This window comes from Orcinus orca, chromosome 8 (genome assembly GCF_937001465.1).
Source record: "Orcinus orca chromosome 8, mOrcOrc1.1, whole genome shotgun sequence".
Lineage (NCBI taxonomy): Eukaryota > Metazoa > Chordata > Mammalia > Artiodactyla > Delphinidae > Orcinus > Orcinus orca.
Genome location: NC_064566.1, coordinates 37651550 through 37675164, shown reverse-complemented (window position 1 = coordinate 37675164; position 23615 = coordinate 37651550). Strand labels below are relative to the sequence as shown.

General features: G+C 40.0%; 3 protein-coding genes across 6 annotated transcripts in view; 1 reads left to right on the top strand and 2 right to left on the bottom strand.

The window, feature by feature from the left end:
- The window catches only part of HPS5 (HPS5 biogenesis of lysosomal organelles complex 2 subunit 2), a 44776-nt gene extending 41225 nt beyond the window's left edge, over positions 1-3551 (bottom strand). For 2 of the 4 annotated variants that reach the window (XM_004263895.3, XM_033409022.2), the window contains exon 1: positions 3398-3551. The gene's annotated coding sequence lies outside the window, so the exon portion shown is untranslated. Of the gene's footprint in view, positions 1-4; positions 2670-2702; positions 3370-3397 lie in introns of those variants that run through there. The other 2 variants (XM_033408993.2, XM_033409006.2) reach the window with 2 other exon arrangements.
- A 282-nt stretch (positions 3552-3833) lies between these two features.
- GTF2H1 (general transcription factor IIH subunit 1) overlaps positions 3834-23615 on the top strand; it is a 32490-nt gene continuing 12708 nt past the window's right edge. Inside the window, exons 1-7 of the mRNA XM_004263896.3 lie at positions 3834-4008; positions 11755-11923; positions 15562-15754; positions 16555-16720; positions 17650-17743; positions 19631-19780; positions 21130-21209. Coding sequence (XP_004263944.1) covers positions 11770-11923; positions 15562-15754; positions 16555-16720; positions 17650-17743; positions 19631-19780; positions 21130-21209 — 837 coding nt within the window. The 5' untranslated portion in view covers positions 3834-4008; positions 11755-11769. The remainder of the gene's footprint in view (positions 4009-11754; positions 11924-15561; positions 15755-16554; positions 16721-17649; positions 17744-19630; positions 19781-21129; positions 21210-23615) is intronic.
- Positions 20038-21107, bottom strand: LOC101271809 (heterogeneous nuclear ribonucleoprotein A1-like). Its single transcript, XM_004263897.3, has one exon. The coding sequence runs from the start codon at positions 20956-20958 to the stop codon at positions 20161-20163; it is 798 nt and encodes a 265-aa protein (XP_004263945.1). The 5' UTR covers positions 20959-21107; the 3' UTR covers positions 20038-20160.

The following is a 23615-nucleotide window of genomic DNA, read 5'->3' as shown; positions in this document are numbered from 1 at the left end:
CTACCTCTTCAGAGCAGTTTCCTCAGGGCTAAGTGGCTGTTAGCTGGGCTATAGTCCTCAGCAAGACCCTGAATAAAACTTAAACTCACAACTCTCATCTTGTGTGTTTTTCTCTGAGTCGACAGTTTCTAGTAGAATATGAGGCACAGTGGTGCGAACAAGACAAATAAAATAATTCCTGAAATCAGTCACTTTATAATCAACTAGGGAGAAAAAGACAAATCATACACACACACACACACACACACACACACACACACACACACACACACACACACACACACACCCTCATAAGGGAAACGTAAGCAAGGTCCAATGTCGGAACTTAGAGGACAGAGGGATCACATTGAGTTAAAAGTAACCATAGAAAACTTCCTAAGGGAAGTAGCACTGGAGCTGATTAGGTTTTATCACAAGGAAAAAAGAAAGGGTAGCAGGTAGGGCAGCAATAAGCAAAGATACAGAGGATATATTTGGAGAATACAAGTTTAGTCTTTGGTTGAAACACAGGACACAAGCAACAGAAAAATGAAAGATAAAGCTGGAACAGTAATTCAGTCACAAGGTACAAGGCACTGTGAATCTCAAACTAAGGAACCTGCATAAATTTTAATTTGGTAGGCAACAGAAAGGCATTGAAGAATTTGGCGTTGGGAGATCACATAATTTCTGTGAAGCGCTGTGGGTAGACACTAGAAAACAAAGACTTGAGAAAAGGTGGGAGGGGTGGTGCGGAACTAAAGACAAGGCCTTTCAATTACTCAAGAAATCTGGTGGAGAAGGAGAAAACCTCTCGACCTTGTGAGCAGGGGAGACGCAAACAGATTTGTAGATAGCAGCTAAAAGAAAAGGCTTTAGAATGAAAGGGACTGAAGGGACTTCCCTGGTGGTCCAGTGGTTAAGACGCTGTGCTCCCAATGCAGGGGGCCCAGGTTTGATCCCTGGTCAGGGAACTAGATTCCTGCATGCTGCAACCAAAGATTCCACAGCCACAACTAAGATCCTGTGTGACCCAACTAAGACCTGGAGCAGGAAAATAAATAAATAATTTTTTTAAAAAATGAAAGGGACTGAAAATACAAGAAAAAGAAAATAAAATCACTGTACAAGATCCTAAGAAAGACAGAAAGGAATGACATCAGGACCACAGCGGCTACCTCTTCCACTTGCAATCTTAAAACAATCTCTGAGACGGATAGACCATTTGGTCTTGATCTCAGTGAAGAGAAAATGACCTGGAAATTATGACCTAACAGAGTAAAAAACCTAGTAAGTTTCTATTTTTCGGAAAAAGACTTAATAGAGACGAGAATGAAAAAGGAATAGCATAAACAATGTCAGTTCTCAAGAGAAGTTGCTAGTGATAGTGTTGAGCCAACTCCAAACTTATATTTTTCTTTGCGTTTACTCTCTGAAATGACTCCTTTCCCTCCAGATCTACTTACTAAAATCTGCCCAGCCTTTCAGGCCCAGCGTAAGTCCCACTTCCCAGAATTCTCAAAGTGGAAGACTCATAGGTAATTCAGTGCACACATCCACGTAATTCAGGAATTAGTCTTGTGCTGGATCCCTGAACACTTTCAGCAAGGGAAAGGAAGTGCTCCCTCTCATGAAGCTGCCCATTCCACCCCTCCACAGCTCTCACTGTTATAAGGTACTTTTTCTACTATTGGGCTGAAACCTGATGACTTGGAGCTTTTATTTCCAACTGTGGCTTCTACAGTTTAAGGAAATAAGTTCACTCCTTTCAAAACAGTCCTTCAGTATTTGAAAAGTGTTATGAGGTCTTCTAAAAATTCATCAACCCCAGTTCTTCCTGACCTGACAATGTCCAAATTCCTCTCTGTTCTGATCAGCCTTCCACACAAGAGCTTTAGTTTGCCTAAAAATGTGGTCTCCAGAACTGAACATAAATCTCCTTAAGTAGCTGGATACACAGAATAGAGTAGAAACACTAAGTTCCTTGACCTGGACACTAAATTTCTATGTTACATCCTAAAAAAGTATCAGACTTTTTTTTCCAGATATGTTTTTAAAGTAGCCATGTCACACTTTTTTTTTTTAACATCTTTATTGGAGTATAATTGCTTTACAATGTGCCATGTCACACTTTTGATTCAACAGAGCAAGCAGTTAACTAAAACCCAAAGAGATTTTCAAATAAAATGAATATAATCTTCCTAGCCAGTACCTAGATACAGTAGAATTGAGCTCAAATTGAAAGCTGCCATTAATCAAATGTGATAATGGATATAAAAAGTACCTAGAAAATTTAAAACTGTTCAAACAAGAACAGCAGAATGCTGATAACTGTTAAAGTTTGGTTAGGTGCACATGAGGGTTCGTTATATTATCCTGTCTACTTTTGTCTGTTTTAAATTTTCTTGAACAAGATTTCTTATTGAAGTATAGTTAATTTACAATGTTGTGTTAGCTACAAGTGTACAGCACAGTGATTTCGTCACATATATTCAAGATTTTGTTAAGTATGTGCTTAACAACAAAAAGCTCTGTACAAACCTTTCATTCTATAAACTTTCTGTGCCTCCATGGTTTAATATATGCTGTTCCTTGAACCTTCCTCCATCTAACAAAACACTATCTTCCTGCAGATCCGAGTTTAACTATTACTTCTGTTAAGTCTGTCACACTGTTAGCCTAGCAAAAAACTAAGCAAATAGAAGGTGGTCATAAATGCTTACCAAAGTCAATGAAAGAACTTTTTGAAGTGTTGACTTGCCCAAGGTCACAGAGTTCACAAGTAGAGCTGAGGCTAGAATCCACTAATCCTGAGTCCAAATCTAATTACCTTTCCATTTCCCCGCACTGCTCGATGGTAACTAAAGGAGCAGTAGAATCAAGAAAAGTCTTTTCTCTTCGTCCTAGTACTCACTTTTATTCATTTTAATGGACTAGTGTTTGCTGCGCAAACACCCAATGCAAATCACAGCTTTCTTTCTTCCCCACTAGGGGCGTGGAAGGAAGAGGAGGCAAAAGAGAAAAGAAAGGAAGCAAAAATTAAAGATACTATGCAGAGGGGAAGTACGAGAGTCCCTCATTCCCGTAATGGGGATCTTTAAACCCAAGTAACAGAGAACAACTCTTCACCTCAGCCCAAGAAATGGCGACTCACTCATTCATGCACTCAGCATGCCTCGCACACCCCACTGCAGACAGTTCCTGACCACAAGCTCCCTGACTAGCGGAACTCCTAACTATTTAACAGCAGTAACTTTAATACTATACTCAGATCTCTTGAAAGGAACCTCGGTAATCGTTTTCAAAGCCAGGCTCACAGCCTGTAGGTCTCAGCCTCTCTCCACCATCTCCAGGCCGGTAGCCCCCAAATTCCAATGGGTCACACCCTCTCTCCCGGCTGGGTGCCGTTAACACTCACCGCGCACTAAGAGCCGCACCTGAACTTCAGTCTCCCCGCCTGCTCCTCCCCTCCCTGGCTTACGTCATCCCGGAGCGCCGGGGACGCTGGGACAAAGCTGTTAACTGTACTTCCTTGTCACGTGACAGGTTACGCCCCTGCTGGCGCGTGGTCCCTCCCCCTCGGGCCGCCGTCGTGATTACGCTCTCTGTGGCCTGCAGTAAGCGGGCCGCTGCCGGCCGAAGACGCAGCGCCGATCGGGACCGGAGGAGCTCTAGGCCAAAGGGGTGAGCCAGGCAGGATCCCGGGACCCTTCACCGCTTAAAGCCGGCGAGAGGAAATGAAACAGGCGGGCACCGGCGGGGAAGGGAGGGAACTAGCGGAAGGTGTCATGGCGGCCGCGCTCTGGGGTCACGTGCCCCGCAGGCCCGCCTTGGTACTTCCGGTCACGTGCCTTCAGAGTTCTCGCAGCCAGCGATGGAGGCGAGACCCCCCGGTAACAGAGGCGGTGGCGACGGCTGCGGCTGCTGGGTTTCAGCCTCTTCCCGGCAGCGTCTCTAAGAAGCGCAGCGGAACTCGACTTGACCTAGCTCAGTAACTTACTCCTTGCCCAAGGCCGTAGCTCCCACCTGGTAAGTTTAGACCGAAGAATGGGGGTGGGCGGGCGGGTGAAGAGCTGACAGGCCTGGGGGCCGCAGGACGGCGCGGAATCTGCCTCTTTTTCCTGTGTCCCTGTCGCCGTTGCCACAACTCCCTAGCCTGCGGTCTCATAGCCCTTTATTATTCTGACGCGACGAAGAGGCGACCCCTAATCTACTTGTCTGTAGGAAGCCTTATCTCTCCACTGAAAGCAGGGACTCGAAGATTTATTCAAAGCCGGGATCAGACTTGGCTCATGAGGATGAAGGACACGGAGGCCTCTCTGGGGCTGAGAAGCCCGTCCCGTTAGAAAATGTTCTGTTGAGTCTTTTGGTTTCTGTAAGGGAAAAGCTTTTACCTTAGTGTCCACACACCTTTTGCTTTACCTGTCAAACTTACCACTCTTAAAATCTTCTTAACATGTGCCAGGCCAACCCCCTACACACACATCACATTTTGGTCTGTGCCCAATTTGATCATCTTTAAGCACCGACACATGGAAGTAAATAATTATTTTAGAAATTCCCCAGTGTTCTCAGAGACTGCATTGTTTAAGGAAGTGTATTCAGTTGACTCTTAAATGCCCGCTTTAGGGTCTGTAAAATGGGGGGCGGGAGGAGAGAGATAAAAACAACCTTTTGCCCATCAGAAGACCCAGTTTTAAAAACAGACAAAAACTAAGTGGTTTGAAATATACCTTGCAGTAAGTACTGATTCCATAAAGGAGTGGAACAATTTTTCCCGTTGAATTCTTACCAGAAACCCCAACATACAAAGCAGCATGCCATGGTGGAATTGAGTTTGGGAGCGCTCAGCCTCCCCTCTTGGAACACAGTGTGAACATCATGAACTGGGCTTTGGTAACTAAGCCAAAGCTGCCAACCCTAAGATCGATTTTAAAAAATCAAAACTAGAACAAATGAGATGGAGAGGTCACAACAGAGGGGAAGGTAACCTCTAGTATCAGGCTTATGGCTTACAAAAGATCTAGACTGTGGAAAGAACTTTGTACCTTTTAGCAGACCGAAATCCATTATTTGGAAGAGAGAATTTGGAGGCATTAAACCTGTTCTGCTACTCTCACTCATCTGACATTTGGCAGGGCATCAGACTGATGAGCTTTAAGTCTCTCCTAGGGGATATTAAATACATATGGTAGTGCTAATGTTAAAAAAAATCCACACAAATGCAGAGAGGGCTCTTTAAAAATACTAGGAAGGTTGGTGCAAAGAGAGAGGAATCAGTTAAAAAGAATGCACCCAACGATCAGCTTCAGTCAGTTGTGGCTGCCTCCTGTACGACCTGCTCTCAAGGCTTATATCTTATCCCTGCTGGGCTGTCTTTACACCTTTTAGCCCTGCTTTTCTGCGCTGCTGGTTTTTCCCTTACCATCAGAATGTTGTCAGGTGTACCTTGAGCTTTCCTAGCATTTTGACCACTATTTCTACTTCATGGATGCTGCTACTAGAAGTGTCTTTGGGGACTTCTTGGTTGTCCAGTGATTAAGACTCCCTGTTTCCACTGTAGGGGGCATGGGTTCGATCCCTGTTCAGGGAACTAAGATCCCACATGCCACATGGCATGGCCAAAAAAAAATGGTTTTTTAATTTAAAAAAAAAAAGTGTCTTTGTCCCTTCCTCCTTTTTCTCTTTCCTGCCTGCAATGTGACAGTGTCAGGCATCCATCTAATAGTCCCTCCTTGCTCCATTTATGATTACCAACTGATTGCTCTTCTCTCAATTTTGGTATCGTACTCTTTGTCAGCATGCAGTATTTATTAGTGAATATGAGCATACTCTTCCCTCTATCTTGCGTCTCTGTCGCATTTTCCTCCTCCTGCCTCTCCCATCACTGCTGTAAAATGAAAAAGTGCTCGGTCTTAAAATTGCTACCTCAGTTATTCCCTTTAATATCTTCTTTATGTGTGTAACTATCCTTAAAACAGTACATTTTGGTCACTCTTTACATACTTTCAAGGTCTTATTCCCTGTAGTGCTGAATTGTTAACATTTTTTAGGATTGCCCGATGGCAAGCAGCATTCCAGTCTCCATTTTGTATGCTGGCAGACACAGAAGCGCTTTCTCTAATAACAGTCCTCCTTTTAGTGAGTGATAAGGAGTTTATATTTCACTTGCTGCCTTTTTTTCGTCTGCCCCATTTATCTCTGCACATTGGAAAAGGAGATGTAGGTGATGGAAATGCAGAGACATGAGATGTAGGAAATGGAAATTTAAAGAGTTCTCCTGAATAGTTTCAAATTCTTCCTATCCCTGTTTACTTATAAGCCAGTTATTGGAATCTGTGAGGAATGGTACTCTGATCTGTGAGTTGAGAGCTTTAGTGCTTCCTGGAGTTTAGCCGAGGATGTATGTACAATGGCTTCTTGTTATGTCTTAACCAAGACTGTATTCTTTTAACAACAGAGATCTTAAATTGATGTCATAGGTATTTATTGGACTATTCCTATGGACTAAAATATGCTGCTGGGCTCTGTATTGCCATGAATACAACACATGCAGCCTCTTCCCTTTATGAAACTTGCGGTCTTTCGGGGAGAAAGGCATTGAAAGAATTACATTAAAAATTAATTGCAGGGACTTCCCTGGTAGCGCAGTGGTTGGGAATCCGCCTGCCAATGCAGGGGACACGGGTTCGAGCCCTGGTCCAGGAAGATCCCACATGCCACGGAGCAACTAAGCCTGTGCACCACAACTACTGAGCCTGCACTATAGAGCCCGTGAGCCACAACTACTGAAGCCCATGTGCCTAGAGCCTGTGCTCAACAGGAAGAGAAGCCACTGCAATGAGAAGGCTGTGCACCGCAACGAAGAGTAGCCCCTGCTCGCGGAAACTAGAGAAAGCCTGCGCGCAGCAATGAAGACCCAACGCAGCCAAAAATAAATTCATTAATTAATTAAAAAAAATTAATTGCAGTAGTGATAAGTGTTGTGAAGGGAAGAATACGGTAACTTTGAAACTTAGAGTAGACAGAAAATGAGTAAAAGCTAGTTGATGGAAAGGGAGGAGAATGTGCAGAGGCTCAGCACAAGGCATGCATGTGCCTTTAGCCTCAAGCAAGTAAATATTTAACTGCAAATGAATAAATGCCTTTACTGGAGGATTTTGCTATTTAAAGAAGTCTTGTGGCAGATTATTTCATAAAGTAAATAATCTTTTAAGTAAAGCTAGATCTTCATCAAGCCACTTTGTTTAAATATAACTGCACCGGTGTTTTTCATAAAATATTCTGTGGCTCTTACAGAGTTCTACTAGAAAGAAGTTTTTGCCACCCAAGGAGCCACCTTCAAGAAAAATCTAGAAATCATAGAAGCCCTTGTAGGATGGTCCTACTGGTTCTATTAAACTTCCTAAAACTGGTCCTTGTACAATTAACAGAGGTGCTACAGATGACCAGGGAAATTTGCCAAGCAGGTTAGCTGTGAGACAATTGACTAGTTATTCCCAGTGTTCAATAACTTATCTCTGATTTATTTTTAGAGCTCCCTCTAAATAGATTTTAATATGAATGGTTTTACATGCTATGCATAAGAGGCTATGTTTTTCCCCAATTGATTTAAAGTAGCCAACTCTAATAGTTCTATTAATCTAATTTATTCTCCACTTTACAGTTTCTCTGTCTTCATTCATCTTTCTCCTTATCTTCCCATCTCAGAAAGGTTTTTTTGTTCTTTTCCAAAGTTAACACTTTATTTGTGCCTGTAAGCCCAGTTAATTGGTGACTTGCTCTGTCAGCTGTAACCTTGTGTTTCCTCCATATATGGACATATTTTAAATTATCCTGTAATTATCTGCTTATCCCCCTCCACACACACACCTCTCCTATCTTTCTCAGATTTTAATTCATGTTTCCTAAAATGTGGTTCATATGGTATGCAGTTTAATTTTACATAGTATAGACAGGTTTTTAAATGTTTTTAATAGTTATGTGTTTATTATAATGAATATTATAAAATTAATATTAAAATATTTAATGGTTCCATAGATTTTATAAAAATTATTATAAATTAAAGTTTTAATACTAAATAAAAATAGTACACATATTACAGAAATTGAAAATAACAGTTTTAATTCTTACCAACCCTAACACCTTCCCATGTTACCTTATAGATGTGGTTTGATTGAGAACAAACTCTTGGAAAGACATTTTTAGTAACTGCTTTTCTCATTACAAAATACATATTTATTGTAGATAGTCCAGAAAACAAAAAGAACATTCAAATCATCTGTAGTCCTGTCACCATAGGTAACCACTATTAAATTGGGTGTATGTCTCTCCAGTCATATATATTTGCAAAATAGCATAATGGAACTCTAAGGTCAGACTGATCCAGATTCAAACCCAGTTCTACTTCTTGGTGCTTTGGGAAAGCATCTTGATCTCTCAGACCCAATTTCCTTTATCTGCAGAATAGAACTAACTAATAATAGAACCTACCTCAGGATTGTTAACTGGGGACTGAATGAGATAATGCCTATAAAGAATTTAGCCCAATGCCTGGCACGTATTACAAGCCTTCAATAAATTTTAGAAGGTTTTTTAAAATTTAAGAATATGGAATCAAACTACATGCTTTTTTTGCTTGCTTTGATCACCTAACAGTTTATCTTTTCATGTCATTAAATAGTCCTTTAAGGAATTCCCTGACGGTCCAGTGCTTAGGACTGTGCATTTTCATTGACAAGGGCCCAGGTTCAATCCCTGGTCGGGACATTTAAATCCCCCAAGCTGCGGCACAGCCAAAAAAAAAAAAATAGTCCTTTAAAATAGTGGTTTTCAAACTTTTTAAGCGACAGTAATCCTCTAATCAAAATCTTTGGAGGACATCAAATAAGTTAATCAGTTAAAAGATGGTATTACATATTAAGAATTTTGACCCTTTATCATATATAAGGTATGGATATTAAAACTGGAGATTGTAAAGTAACATGGGAAAATGTTTTCAATGGCAAATAAACAAGATAATTAACTTGGCTGTACTTCATGATTACATTTGTAAGGTGAGTACAGATAAGCACAATTTAAAATTAAGAAAATTGATGTTAAAGTTGTGAGATTGTGGCATTTTTTAAATCCCTTTTTGTTAACTTACTAGGCTCTGTCCCAACATTTATAAATGCCCACATAATACAGACTATTTCTACCTGCGTGACTCAGCAGCACCTCACACTCATTTTCAGAGCCGAATTCCTTGCCTTCACTTTCAAACTTGTTTTTCCTTGTTATTGTTTCTGTGAGTGGCATCGCTGTACTCATGTCAGTTAGGCTTAAAAGTGGGGTATGAGCAAGCAGCTGTGATACCTCCTTCAGCACAGTGTCTATTCATCCTGCCTCCTCAGTACTCCTCCTTGTCTCTTCCTCTCCATTCTCACTGCCACCAGCCTGGTTCAGACCCTTTCTGGTCCTCCCTTCAGTCTCTCTCATATTGCCTCAGATTAATTTCCTAAAATACAAATCACCCCCTTATTCAAATCTTTAGAAGTTTTCTGTTGTCTGCCACATAGGGGGGTATTCTCCACTATCTTCCTCCATCTTAACTGTCCAACTTCATATCCCACTGATCCCCATCATGAACTTTGTGCTACATCCAGAGTGGACTACTAACCATTTGCAGAGAGTCTGGAGCCTTTGCCCCAAGCCATTCTCTTTGCCTATAATGCTTATTGCCTTTTCTCTGTCAAAACCCTCATTCAAGACCCAATTCATAACTAACTTCTGTATAAAAAAGAATAAACTACCAATACATGTAATAATGTGGTGAATTTCCAAAAACATGTTAAGCGAAAAGCTAGAGACAAAAGCATACATAGTGCCTGAATTCCATTTATATGAAATCCTAGTACAGATAAAAACTAATCTGTGGTGATAGAAATCAGAAAACAGTTGCTCGAGGGTGGGAGGAAGAGAATTGACTAGAAGGGGACATGAGAGAACTTGGGGGGTGATGGAAATGTTCTCTGTCTTGTTTTGGGTAATGGTACACGGGTGTATACAGTTGCCAAAACGCATCAAACGGAACACCTAAGGACTATGCATTTAGTGATTTGCATCTTGTTTGTTCAGTTAATTATAACTGAATTATTTTTATTGCCCTAAGATATCTGTGACAAATATTTGACAAAGCCTCTCATGTGAAAAAGTTAATTGCCTCTGAGTCCTAATTCAGAACTGTTTTTTGTCTCCCTTTTGGGACTTTACACATTCTAATTTGTATACACACACACACATCTTGCTCACTAGACTGGAAGCTTTCTCAAAGCAGAAATCACTACTGGCAGACATTTGTCTTCAGGTAATCCCTAGACTTCTTGGCTCAGTACAGAACTATTGAATAAATGTATTCACACTGACCCTTTTCCTTTCCATTTTTGGGGTGGAGTAGCCTGTAAGGAAACTAAAAGGGAAGATCTGGCTATTCAAAATTCAGGTAGTCAACTTCAGAGAAATTAAAATTTCACTCTTTTTTTTTTACTTGTATTTTTGATTTTTAAATCCCTGTTTCAGTGAATAAGAAATGTTACAATAAAGCTTCACTTGTTTGCTCAAATTTAATTCTTATGACACTTAGATATGCTAACTTCTCTGAAATTATAATTTGTACCTGAAGAAGTAAATATTTTTAAGTTATATTTTAAATCATTCCTTTGGGAGTGAAAGCTAAAGTCATAACTTCACCAGAAATGGCATATATGTGCCATTTGTGCCACCACTTTCCCCATTGCAGCCCATGGCAGACTTCATCAATCATGGCATCTTTCCTGTTGAGCCCAAACAGCCTCAAAATCCTTTTCAGCCTCATATTCCAGACAGCTACACTCAAGACTCTAGGATTTGGGTTGGGTGGTTAAGATTCCCAGGATGGGGTGAACATGGGGGGAGCTCCAAGCTGTTTCTTCCTAGGTAACAAATTAGCCATATACAAATGAATCTTCCGCCTAGACTGGAGAGCAGTTGAAGACATTTGATTGTTAAAAGATGGGGAAGATAGGGCTTCCCTGGTGGCGCAGTGGTTGAGAGTCCGCCTGCCGATGCAGGGGACACAGGTTCGTGCCCCGGTCCGGGAAGATCCCATATGCCGCGGAGCAGCTGGGCCCGTGAGCCATGGCCGCTGAGCCTGCGCGTCCGGAGCCTGTGCTCCGCAACAGGAGAGGCCACGGCAGTGAGAGGCCCACGTACCACAAAAAAAAAAAAAAGATGGGGAAGATAGCATCTGAAGTGTTAAGTGTTAAATTCTTTCAGTTTTTTTTTTAAGCATATTAGACCGGGTTTTAGATCTAGGAGTGGTTTTAGGAAGGTCACACAAACCCTTTGGCTCTTAGTTTTTTCAGTTGAAACAAATTTGAACTAAATATCCAATAGAGTGCTGTGTAATTCTAAAGTTCTGCATTATAGGTTACAGACCACATATTTGTAGTCAAATCATGTGTTTAAGATTTAATAATATAACAGGAAAATAAATTGAAAATACTGATTAGCATATGTGGAAATGGTTTGAAAACTGCCAGGTGTTGTCAACTTGCAGTGTTGTGTAAATTCATACCTGTGGTATGAGCAAAATGAAATTTGATTTTAAAGGAATAACGCCATACAGCTTTATCTTCAACTCGGAAAGAGGGAAAAGACTTTTTTTCCTCCTTATTACTCATTTTAGATTTGGAAGGGGCTCAAGTCAATGAATCCAACCCTAACTGAGATGTGAAATCTTTTTGTCTTTTTTAGCACCTTCTAGCCGTCATGGCGACTTCATCTGAAGAAGTTTTGCTGATTGTAAAGAAGGTGCGACAAAAGAAGCAGGATGGAGCTCTGTACCTCATGGCAGAAAGAATTGCTTGGGCACCTGAAGGCAAAGATAGATTTACCATCAGCCATATGTATGCAGATATTAAATGTAAGTCGGCTATACTAAGTCTGATGTATGTCATATTTGTTAGTAACTTTATAAGAAGACTGCTTATACAGTCTCTGTGGGGTTTTTATTATAATGTCAAAAAATCAACTGTATAAAAATAGGATCATTGAATATATATTATTCTGTAACCTGTCTTTTCTACAATAATAGAGTATGTACAGCTTTACATGTGTAAATCTACCTCACATAAAGATCTCCACACATACCTTCTTTTAAGAGTTGCATAATAGTCCACTAAATGAATTTACACTTATGTATTTAACCAGTCCGCTATTGAAGGACATTTAGGAAGTTTTCAGAATTTTGTTATTGAAAACAATGTTGCAGTATTGGTCTATGCACTAATATTTTTTTGAGGTTTTATGTATGGAATACATCCCTGCAGTGGGCTTACAGGTTCAAATGGTTCATGCATTTAAAATCTTGATAGATGGACTTCTCTGGTGGCGCAGTGGTTAAGAATCCCAACTGCCAATGCAGGGGACATGGGTTCAAGCCCTGGTCCGGGAAGATCCCACATGCTGCAGAGCAACTAAGCCCGTGCACCACAACTACTGAGCCTGTACTCTAGAACTCGCGAGGCATAGCTGCTGAGCCTGCATGCCACAGCTACTGAAGCCCTTGTGCCTAGAGCCCGTGCTCCGCAACTAGAGAAGCCACCGCAATGAGAAGCCCGCGCACCGCAACAAAGAGGAGCCCCCGCTCGCCACAGCTAGAGAAAGCCCATGTGCAGCAACGAAGACCCAGTGCAGCCAAAAATAAATAAATTAATTTATTTTAAAAAAAAGCTTGATAGATGATGCCAGATTGCCCTGGCATAAAATTGTATCTTTTAAGTAAAGTCGTCTAATCTTTGGTTATGTGGCCATCCATCATCTGTTGAGAAAATAGACTTAGTTTTTTTTTTTTTTTTTTTTTAACATCTTTATTGGGGTATAATTGCTTTACAATGAAGACTTAGTTTTATACTAAATGTAGATGGGAGGAATACAGAGCATAATATTTTTATATCCTTTTTATGATTTTCAGGTATGAAACCTAACATCAAAACCCCTTCTCTTTTCAAATTTGCAAAATTAACTTTGAATTTATTACCCAAAGGACATGGTACTTTGTGGCTCAATAATAATTAGGTTTAAAGGCACCAAGTGAATCCTGGGATTTAGAACCTGTACTCTGAAAGGGATTTCTGCAATTCACCTAACTAAAAGATCTTGAATAGGAGGGACCCCAGGGGAGTTGGGTAACAAAGCCCTCAACAAATTGTGGTATCTTAACTGTGACCATTAATATGGATTCATTTATTTTCCTGGATATGAGATTCTTCTCCTAGATAAAATCCTGAACAGATTTCAAGGAACATGACACCTCAAAACATAGACAATCCTCAACTTGCAAGTGGTCAGTTTACAAATGTCCTTTGTGTATAAACAGTTGCCCTAAGGACTTACCTCTAATTTGCTGCTGGAAATGACCAAGATCATCTTTCTCCACGGAAATAACTGAGAATCTTAATTTTCAAAAGGAAATACTGTTTAAAATTCATCATAATTCAGTACTGCCTAAGCTATCTGGTCTTTGTCCACTCTCCTGGTAACACTACTTCCTTTCAAACCTTTGTTTCTGTGGAGAAATGCCTCACCAAGTTTCTAATAGTAGTCTTAACAAACTAACATTTGTTCTACAATAGGCTCATAAATTAGGAACTGCCTGTATTAGCATTTCTCTTAAACGGGAAGCTAGCCTTATACCTTTGCAAAACACATACTCAATATGATACTTACAGCATGCAATAAAGAATATGCCTTGGGCTTCCCTGGTGGCGCAGTGGTTGAGAGTCCGCCTGCCGGTGCAGGGGACGCGGGTTCGTGCCCTGGTCCGGGAGGATGCCACATGCCACGGAGCGGCTGGGCCCGTGAGCCATGGCCGCTGAGCCTGCGCTCCGCAACGGGAGAGGCCACAAAAAAAAAGAATATGCCTATCTTCTGTATTTCAACAATTCTTCTCAGCTATTGGGGAGGAGAGCACATACCTAAATTTAGATCTGCACCAGATCAGTTTTCATTTTAAGCTGAATATTTGAAAGAATGCTCATTTCTGAAAGAAGCCATTGAAAGTTGTCAATAATACATTACTAAGGTGAAAATTAGCAGTTAGATAGTTAAAAAACTTCAAAAGTAGGCCTCTCAGAGGCACGAGCTAAGATAGAGCAAGAATAAAGCAGTGACTGAGAAGAGATAGTAGAGAGGAGTGATAGTTTGTTTTGGAGGTATGGGATAATGGAACAGGCTGGCTGACAGTGTAAATTGCTTCATATTGCTCTTTTTGGCAGTAAGGTATTTCATCTAAACTGTTGGTTTGGAAGCAGCATCTTCATTGAAAAAGTTTCTGTTTATTTAAGTGCTAGTAGGTTGCTTGGGGCAGAGAGCTCTAGGTAATGTGTTCACACTACCATTAGTCACCCATTTAGTGAGACAAAGCCCCTTCATCTGTTTCCCTTATGAAGAAGACAAGTCATGAGGCCCACTTTTTAAGAATACAAGATCTCTATTATGTAGGTATATTTTGACATTTCCAGCTCCAAATTATTATGAAAATCTTCAAAGTTACAGAAGAGTTTAAAGAATAGTACAATGTATACGTGTATATTGTATACCATCTAAATATTAGTAATTTTGCCATATTTGCTTTTTTATGTGAGTGTACACTTTGACTGCTTATAACGTTATGACACCAAGAAAATTTTAATAAATATCCAGACCATTGTTGCATTTCCCCAGTTGTCCAAAGTTTTTTATACCTGTGATTTTTTTTTTTTTTTAACCAATACCTAGTCTAGGTTCATGTATGTAGTTGTAGTCTCTTTTGTCTGTTCTTTAAGAGTATGGGCTTGTAGAATATCACACATTCTGATTATGTCTGATGGTCTCCTCAAGGTTTTGTTTCATTTTTTTCCTGTATACCTGTATTTCTTATAAAAGTCAGGTCTACAGGCTTGATTATACTCAAGTTAGACATTTTCAGCAAGAACAACACATAAGTGGTGGTGTTGCTATTCTGTCACCTCAGAAAGCCCATAGTGTCAGGTTGTTCCATTTTTAATGAGGCTAAGTTTGGTCACTTGGTTAAAGTGCTGACACCTGATCTCTCAAATGTAAAATTACGTATTTTCCTTCGCAATTAGTAATTAGGCCATGGGCTATGTTTTGGAGTTTTTTGAATCGTGACAAATCATTTTTATTAATGATATTGTCAGTTGGAAGCAGCTATTCAGGGTGGATTCAGGACTCTGGGTTGGCTGTTTAGAAAGCTTTTAAGAAAGCTGCCCAGTTGAGTGGAAACCAAAGCCCTTTAGTATCCGTAGGTGGAAGCAGTGGGTGAGAAGTGCCACACAAAAAGGATACTGAAGAAGGAAGCCAAGTGCTAGCAGTGAATTTGTTGAACCATGCTCTGGTTATATGGGATTATTTGAGAATTGTACATTTCTGCTGAAGCATCAAGATTGGAATAGGGCAACTAAAGCCCAAAGGAAGCCTGAGTCTTGAGAGAAGTAACTTATTGTATGACTTTCCACAGTGTGAGTGTCCTTATCTAACTAGCCTCATGCTTCTTTTTAGGCCAGAAAATCAGTCCAGAAGGAAAAGCTAAAATTCAACTTCAGCTGGTCCTGCATGCAGGGGACACAACTAACTTCCATTTTTCCAATGAAAGCACAGCAGTGAAAGAGCGAGATGCAGTGAAAGACCTTCTTCAGCAGCTGCTGCCCAAATTCAAGAGGAAAGCAAATAAAGAACTGGAAGAGAAAAACAGGTGAAGGAGGAAAAGAACAGCCTTTTAAAGAGATGCTAGGTTCTCACCAGTCAAGTAATAGTTTATTTCTCACCCCTTGTGCTTTGACAGTGTAGTTTAGGAAAATATGGGCTTCGTTATCTTTACCTCTGTGTTTGGTTATTAACTTTAGCATCTTACTAGCTTTGGCTTTCGGCAGATGAGATAAACTCAGACGAACTGCCTCAAACCTAACATCTGATTAGGAACAGAACTGCGATTCGAAGGTGCTAATAAGGTCCCTTAATTCTCTAGTTCTCTGTCACAGAGAAGATACTAAACCATTAGAAATGTGTATGTGAATAAGAAACCTGAAAGTAGTCATACTGTAAAAAAGTTGAGAAAACATTCTAAAATAATGAGAATTTCTGATAAGATGAATTGTCTTTCTGTGCTTATGGCTCCAGGTGCTTATCACCATGAAAAACTAGTTGCTAGAAAATCTCTCTTCCCCATTCACCTTTTTGTGAAAGAGAATACAGTACAGTACAAATACAGCCTTTGTATCACTGGAATATAGGGATGAATAAGACCAAATCCATGCCTTCAAAGAGTTTCGCCTTTACTTCTTCAGACTGACTTCTGTTTATCTGCACTTACATTTGTTCCTCCAAAAATGTTTTTTTGCTTTTAATTACTGACAAATGAACTAAATGACCTCTGCCGCTCAGTCATCACAAAATGAAAGTTGGGTGTTTCATGTGGCTAAAGTCTTTTTTGAATGTTACCTAAATGGTGTTTTATTCTAAAAGTTCAATATGTTCGATATATTCTATCACCAGAATGCTGCAAGAAGATCCTGTTTTGTTTCAGCTTTATAAAGACCTTGTTGTGAGTCAGGTGATCAGTGCTGAGGAATTCTGGGCCAATCGTTTAAATGTGAATGCAACAGAGAGTTCTTCCACATCTAATCATAAGCAGGATGTTGGCATTTCTGCAGCATTTCTGGTATGTGACCCTTCTAGATTTCTAAAGGGAAAAAACCGTGGTATATGTGTTAACGATGCCACTTCTTTTGTAAAATTTAGCATTTTCTTCAAGTAAATTAGTGGATACTTCAGTATCCATGGTATTCTTCTAAAATAATTTTTAAAATACATACAGTGTCTTTTTTAATTTATATATTTTTTGCCAGTTATATTTTCTTAGTTTTCTGGATTTGACCCTAGTATGCTGGAAATCAAATGGACTTTTGAAAAAGAATCTTACAGCAACTGGACTAATGCTTACTTCCCCTATTACTTTTAAATTTAGGGCTTTCAGCTACCTTTTTTTAATGATTGCAATATTTTACTTACAATGCAAAGTTTAAACGTATAATGACCACCAGGTTATAAAAAAGTAAGATTTGTAAAATGTATCTTAAGAGGAAAATTGAAACTACCTTATGTATGGGATTAGAAAGTGACAGTAAAACCAAAGCAGTATTCATACATTTAACAAAAATTTGAGTAGCAGTTACGTGTTTGGCATCTTTCTGAGTGCTTAGCAGTGAATTGAATTAATAAGGCCTTCTAAAGAAACCAATCAGATAATATTTAACTACTTAGTAACCAAATAGTTAAATATTTGGTAACTGTGTAAGTTTTATGTTAAATCTCCACTAGATATCTGCCTTTGGCCACACTTAAATGTGCCTGTTTGACCATGTTGTATTTTCAAAAAGCAGATTTTACAGTTCACTAAAATTATGTGAAACCAGGTCAGGCTTCTGTGAGCCCTGTCTCTATGCCAAAAGTATAGGTGAGGGACTTATCTCTGTCTCTATTTCATTCAGAGAGTCTATTTTTCTACCTTTGTCCAGTGTTCATTGGGTTCTTAGACATCTTCCCCCAATATTCTAACAAATACAGATATATATGTGGTCTTTATTTTAGGCTGATGTCCGACCCCAAACAGATGGATGTAATGGTCTGAGATACAATTTAACGACTGATATCATTGAGTCCATATTTAGGACCTATCCAGCAGGTAAGAAGAATCAGTTCTTTGAGATAGTTAAAATATTTGTTTGGATGAATTCAGTAATGTATCATTGAAAAGCAAAAGGCTTTACCTTTATTCCTGATGAAGTGCTATAAAATATGTAAAGTACGTTATCCAGTGCCTGACATGTGGTAGATACTAGTGGCTTAGCATATAATGTGCTGTCATCAATCCATTGGTATGATGACTTTCCCATTCTTTCCATTGGTGGTTCTTAAACTTTTTTTCTTTAATATTTAAGTTATTTTTTCTTTTTTATGTATATATTTATTTTTGGCTGCATTGGGTCTTAGTTGCGGTGCATGGGCTTTTCGTTGCAGCATGCAGGCTTCTCTCTAGTTGTGGCCTGCTGATTTTTCTCTCTCTAGTTGTGGTGTGCAGGCTCCAGAGCACATGGGCCCCAGAGTGTGTGGGCCCTGTAGTTTGCGGCACACGGGCTCTCTAGTTGAGGTGTGCGGGCTCAGTAGTTGCAGCACGCGGGCTTAGTTGCCCCGCAGCATGTAGGATCTTAGTTCCCCGACCAGGGATCGAACCTGCGTCCCCTGCCTTGGAAGGTGGATTCTTTACCACTGGACCACCAGGGAAGTTCCTAAACTTTATATACCCTTTAACATACATGAGTAAGATGACATGCTCCAGAGGCATCAATAAATGAGTCTCTACAGCACTAACTCAGATCATCCTTCATTCTGCCTCCCTTGCAGAAATCATCCTAAAAGTATAAATGTTTTGATTCTAGCTCTAGTGATTTACGATGTGCAGCCAAGGTTGAGAGCAGCTGCTTCAGTCATTCTTCTAACTAAACAAAGCTCTCAAGCTATACACTATTCTCTCTTTATACTTCCTCACTCCTGCCCCTTTAGTCCTTAGGAAACATCTCTCTCCCACAGGACTCAGCTCAAGCATCACTTCATTGCCACTTCTGTAAAATCCTGACTATCTTAGGCAGATATAAGCCCCCTCCCCATTCCTTCGATAGGGCTCTGTGTCTTACCACATTATAATGTAATTATTTTCTTATCTTTCTGATAATAACATAATTATGTAGTGTTTACTGTGTGCCAGACACCATTCTAAGGCCTTTATGTATATTAACTCATTTAATCATCACAGATAGTACCTATGAAGTAGGTACTATCATTACCCCCACATTACAGATGAGGAAGCCAAGATAAAGAAAGATTAAGTAATTTGTCCAGCATCACACAGACAGTAAGTGGCAGACCTAGAATTTTAAACTTAGGCTCTCCAGCTTAAGAGACCTAAACCTCTTAATCTCTTTACTTATTGAACAATGTGTAAGCATCTGGAATGCCGAACTGATAGTCCAGTGGGTTATGGAGATCTTTATTTATTTCCCCAGCACCTAACACAGTGCCTTGGATTAAAAGTGTCCATATATAAGTGATCAAATAAGCAGATTCAAGTCTCACTCCAAAAAGCTTGGTGTTTCCACTAAAACTTTGAAACTCGTTAATTTTCTTGGTACAAAATAAGGTTTTGTGGGACTTCCCTCGCGGTCCATTGGTTAAGACTCCGCACGCCCAATGCAGGGGGCCCAGGTTCGATCCCTGGTCAGGGAACTAGAGCCTGCGTGCTGCAACGACGATCCTGCATGCCTCAAATAAGACCTGGCACAGCCAAATAAATAAATATTCAAAATAAGGTTTTGTTTGTAATTTGTTAAGATTCATAAAGGTAGTGCCTCACCTAATCTCTCAAGTTATATTTTATATTTACAATTATTATATACAGTTTGTAAAGTTGAATACTTTCATAATCTAGTTTTGCTATTAGTCTATTTTGAAACTAATTTGAGGGGTTTTAAGAATTGGAAATTCACTATGTAACTATTATGGGTTTTTTCCACAGTAAAAATGAAATATGCAGAAAATGTTCCCCACAACATGACAGAAAAGGAGTTCTGGACACGTTTCTTTCAGTCCCATTATTTTCACAGGGACCGGCTGAATACTGGGTCAAAGGACCTCTTTGCAGAATGTGCCAAAATAGATGAAAAAGGTAACTGTTTATCCTTGACACACATTTATTTATTTATTTATTTTAAAAAGACATTTATTCAGCATCATGATCAGACTGTTACATTTAGCAATCAACAGCATGGGTGCAAAAAAAAAATCTATATTAAAACCCTTTGTTGGAATGCTTTACACTTTACACAGAACAGAAACTAAAATAACCTGTTATACAATTAGTCACAAATACAGTCCTCGAGTTTTTTTGCACATACACATGAGTATTGTCTAAAACATGTCTTCTTTGTAGCAGCTAGGCCCTGCCACCACTGTGCTTGGCGGAGTTCACAAATCTGTTGTAACCTGTAGCTTCCCTGTCACTTCTCTGGCTCTCCTCTCCCGCTAAGCTTTGTTTCCTGGCAGTAATCAAAACCTTCTGCCACTGCCGTAGCTACTGCTGCTGCTGGAACCACCTTGGTTTCGGGGTTTGGCAAAGTATTGGCCTCCACCACCATAGGGGCCAGAACTACTGCCTCCAAAGTTGCCTCCTTTCATGGGTCCAAAATTTGAAGATTGATTGTTGCAACTGCCAAAATCATTGTAGCTTCCACTGCCTCCAAAACTGCTTCCATCATTACCAAATCCATTACAGCCATCCCCACTGCCACCATATCCCCCACCACCGCGGCTGCCACCAAAGCCACCTCGACCACTGAAGTTTCCTCCACGACCAAAGTTGCCATTCCCACCAAAACCCCCTCCACGACCACCACCAGAATTTCCAGAACCACTTCGACCTCTTTGGCTGGATGAAGCACCAGCCATCTCTCGCTTAGATAGGGCTTTCCTTACTTCACAGTTGTGGCCGTTCACTGTGTGATAGTTCTGAATGCCACCAACAAAAATGTTTTTCACAGTTAAGTGGGTACCAGGTCTTTGAGCATCTTCTCTTGAGACGGCCCTCTTTGGTTCCACCACTCTTCCATCCACCTTGTGTGGCCTTACATTCATGGCAGCATCCACCTCCTCCACAGTGGCATATGTGACAAACCCGAAGCCTCTGGAGCACCTGGTGTTTGGATCCCTCGTTACCACACAGTCTGTGAGCGCTCCCCGCTGCTCACAATGGCTCCTCAGACTCGCATTGGTTGTTTCAAAGCTCAAACCTCCAATGAAGAGCTTCCGCAGCTGTTCGGGCTCTTTGGGTGACTCTGACTTAGACATGACGGCAGTGGAGGGGGCGGGGAGACGTCAACGATGCTTACTCGGTGGCGTCCATGGGCAGAAACACACTCTAGCATTTAATTTGCTGCTCTCGTCATTAATGCTGTTAGTGAATTTTTTTATTTCTGAGAAAGGAAAACTTAATCACTTTTTGTTTCATTGATTTTCTAGGGTTAAAAACAATGGTTTCATTGGGAGTGAAAAACCCACTACTTGATTTGACAGCTTTGGAAGATAAACCATTAGATGAGGTAAGTAGTAGTAAAAGGATTTACGAGAGAAAACAGTGTTTTCCTAGTCTTCAACATTTGTATAATTTTAAAATTTCCTTGAGTATAGATATTCTAACTTGTTAGAAGGTAAAACAAAATACTGTTATTTGGAGTGGTTTATCAAAAGTGCTTTTCAAGAGCACTGTTTATTATTAAGATTGCCTTGGAGAACTGAAATTTCCATATGAATTGGTAAAACATTTTTTAAAAGAATTTTCTAGCTCCCCCATCAACAGTTGCCTAGGTATTAATGAAGGTTTAACACGATGTTTTTTATGCTGTATCTAATATTAATCTAAATAAATGTGCCTAAATATTATTATACAGGGAAAAGTTAACATTGTTGGTTGCCCACTATTTGCCAGATCTTGAGCACAGTCATGACCCCTACCCTATATTAGCCCCAATATGTTTCAACAGCTAGACCATCAAGTATGAGCACCTACCTCAGCATCGTGACTCCAGACTGAGAAGTTTATCCAATCACGGAGAAATAGGTGATCCCTTCTGATCAAGGCTAATTCTATCCCTGCCTCTATCTTCTAGGCTAGGAAGGAACCTGCTTTCCTCAGGTATTCTCTTGACACTGTTACCTTTTACTTTTCTTGCCCTTCCTTTGGCTACTATTCTGTTGGCCATATAAACATGCTCATTCCTTCCTTCCCCCCCCCTTTTTCCTCTTGGTGTATGCATGCACCTGGTGAGAAAACCAATGTTAAAATTGTGTCCTATAGTCTAAATTATTAAATTAACAGAAAGTAATCCTTGATGTCCCAGTGAGTCATTTCCCTAATGAAATTCAGTTGTTTTCTTGAAAATTCTCAGCATTCAGTCACTTCCTTGGTGAATCTCAACACGTTACAAATGTGGCCTTCTTTAATCACCTGGAAGAAATGAAGCTTAAGATACAGCTTAAGGGACTTCCCTGGCGGTCCAGTGGTTGAGACTCCGTGCTTTCAATGCAGGGGGCATGGGTTCTATCCCTGGTTGGGGAACTAAGATTCCACATGCTGCGCAGCGTGGCCAAAAATAAAATTAAATTAAATTAAAATTTAAATATTTTTTTAAAAGATACAGCTTAATATGATGGAGGGGGAATTTAATTTTTTTTAAATAAAAATGGTGGTATGTTGTGCATACCTTTCTTCACTTTTCCTGTTATCACTCGATCTGAGCTAAATATACCACACAGTTGTTAAGTACATAGACTTACCTGGCTTAAACTGTAGTTTATAAACATTTTTCTAAGTTTTCTTGTAAAATGAGGTTAATAGTTCTGACCTTGGGGAGGGGTAGCAAAATTGGAGAGATGTTGTTTAAGGGTACAGACTTGCAACTAGTGTTCCCTTGTAAGAATATATAAAAATTTATATATCCAATCCTTTTAATTAAAATGTTGGTTGATTCAGTTGTTCCTTTAATGCCTCTTTTTCCCCTGTCATCCTCTAGTAGTTCTGTCCCAGGATACAGACTTGAGCCTCCTTGTAAATACATCTTTCCATTCCATTGCTTCAAATTCTAATTATGTAATGATGACTCTCAGTTAGTCCTGGTCTGTCTAACCCCAGAACTCCAAAATCATATATCCAACTCCCTACTTGATATCTTCACTTAGGTAGTTCACAGACATCCTTCAACATAACATGTCCAAAATAGAACCTTTGATTCCCATTCTCAAAAACCTATTTCTTCCTGGGTCATCCGTATGTCAGTTTAAAAAAAACAAAACCATTACCATGGACTCAGTTACTCAAGCCAAAACCTAGGAGTCTCCTTGATTCCTCCCCTTTCTTCACCTCCAACATTCAATTGATCAACAAGTACTCAACAACACATCTCTGATCTGTCTACATCTCCTCTGTCTCCGTAGACACTTACACCCTCTTGCTTTTAGGGTACCGTTGCTTCATTGCTTGCATTAACCTCCTAATTGATCTTATTTCAACGTTTATTCCCTATAGTTTATTCTTCCCTAGCAGTCAGAGTTACAAATCAGATCATAATGCCCCCCTTATGTAAAACTCCTCAGTGGTTTCTCATTGAACTTAGAATAAAATCAAAACTCCTACCGTGCTCTTCTTGATTTGGCCTCTGCCTACTTCTCCCTCAGTTGGGGCTGTTTCCACTCGATTCGTGCTCCAAACATAATTGCCTTCTTTAAGGTCCGTATCAAGCTTTTTCTACCTCAGGGCCTTTGCACTTGCTGTTCCTTCTTCCTGCTCTTCTACCTAACTAGCTTCTACCCATCTTTTGGACATGTGTTCTAATGTTACTTCTTCAGTGAGACCTTCCCTAACCTCCCTATCTAAAGTATCTCCTCCCATTCCAGTCACTACACTGTGTCTTTATTTTCTCCATTTCTTTTCTTTATTTTCTTCATAGCAT

What these genes read in the sequence shown, in the direction of transcription:
- LOC101271809 (XM_004263897.3), bottom strand. Translation starts at nt 20,958, where the DNA reads ATGTCTAAGTCAGAGTCACCCAAAGAGCCCGAACAGCTGCGGAAGCTC.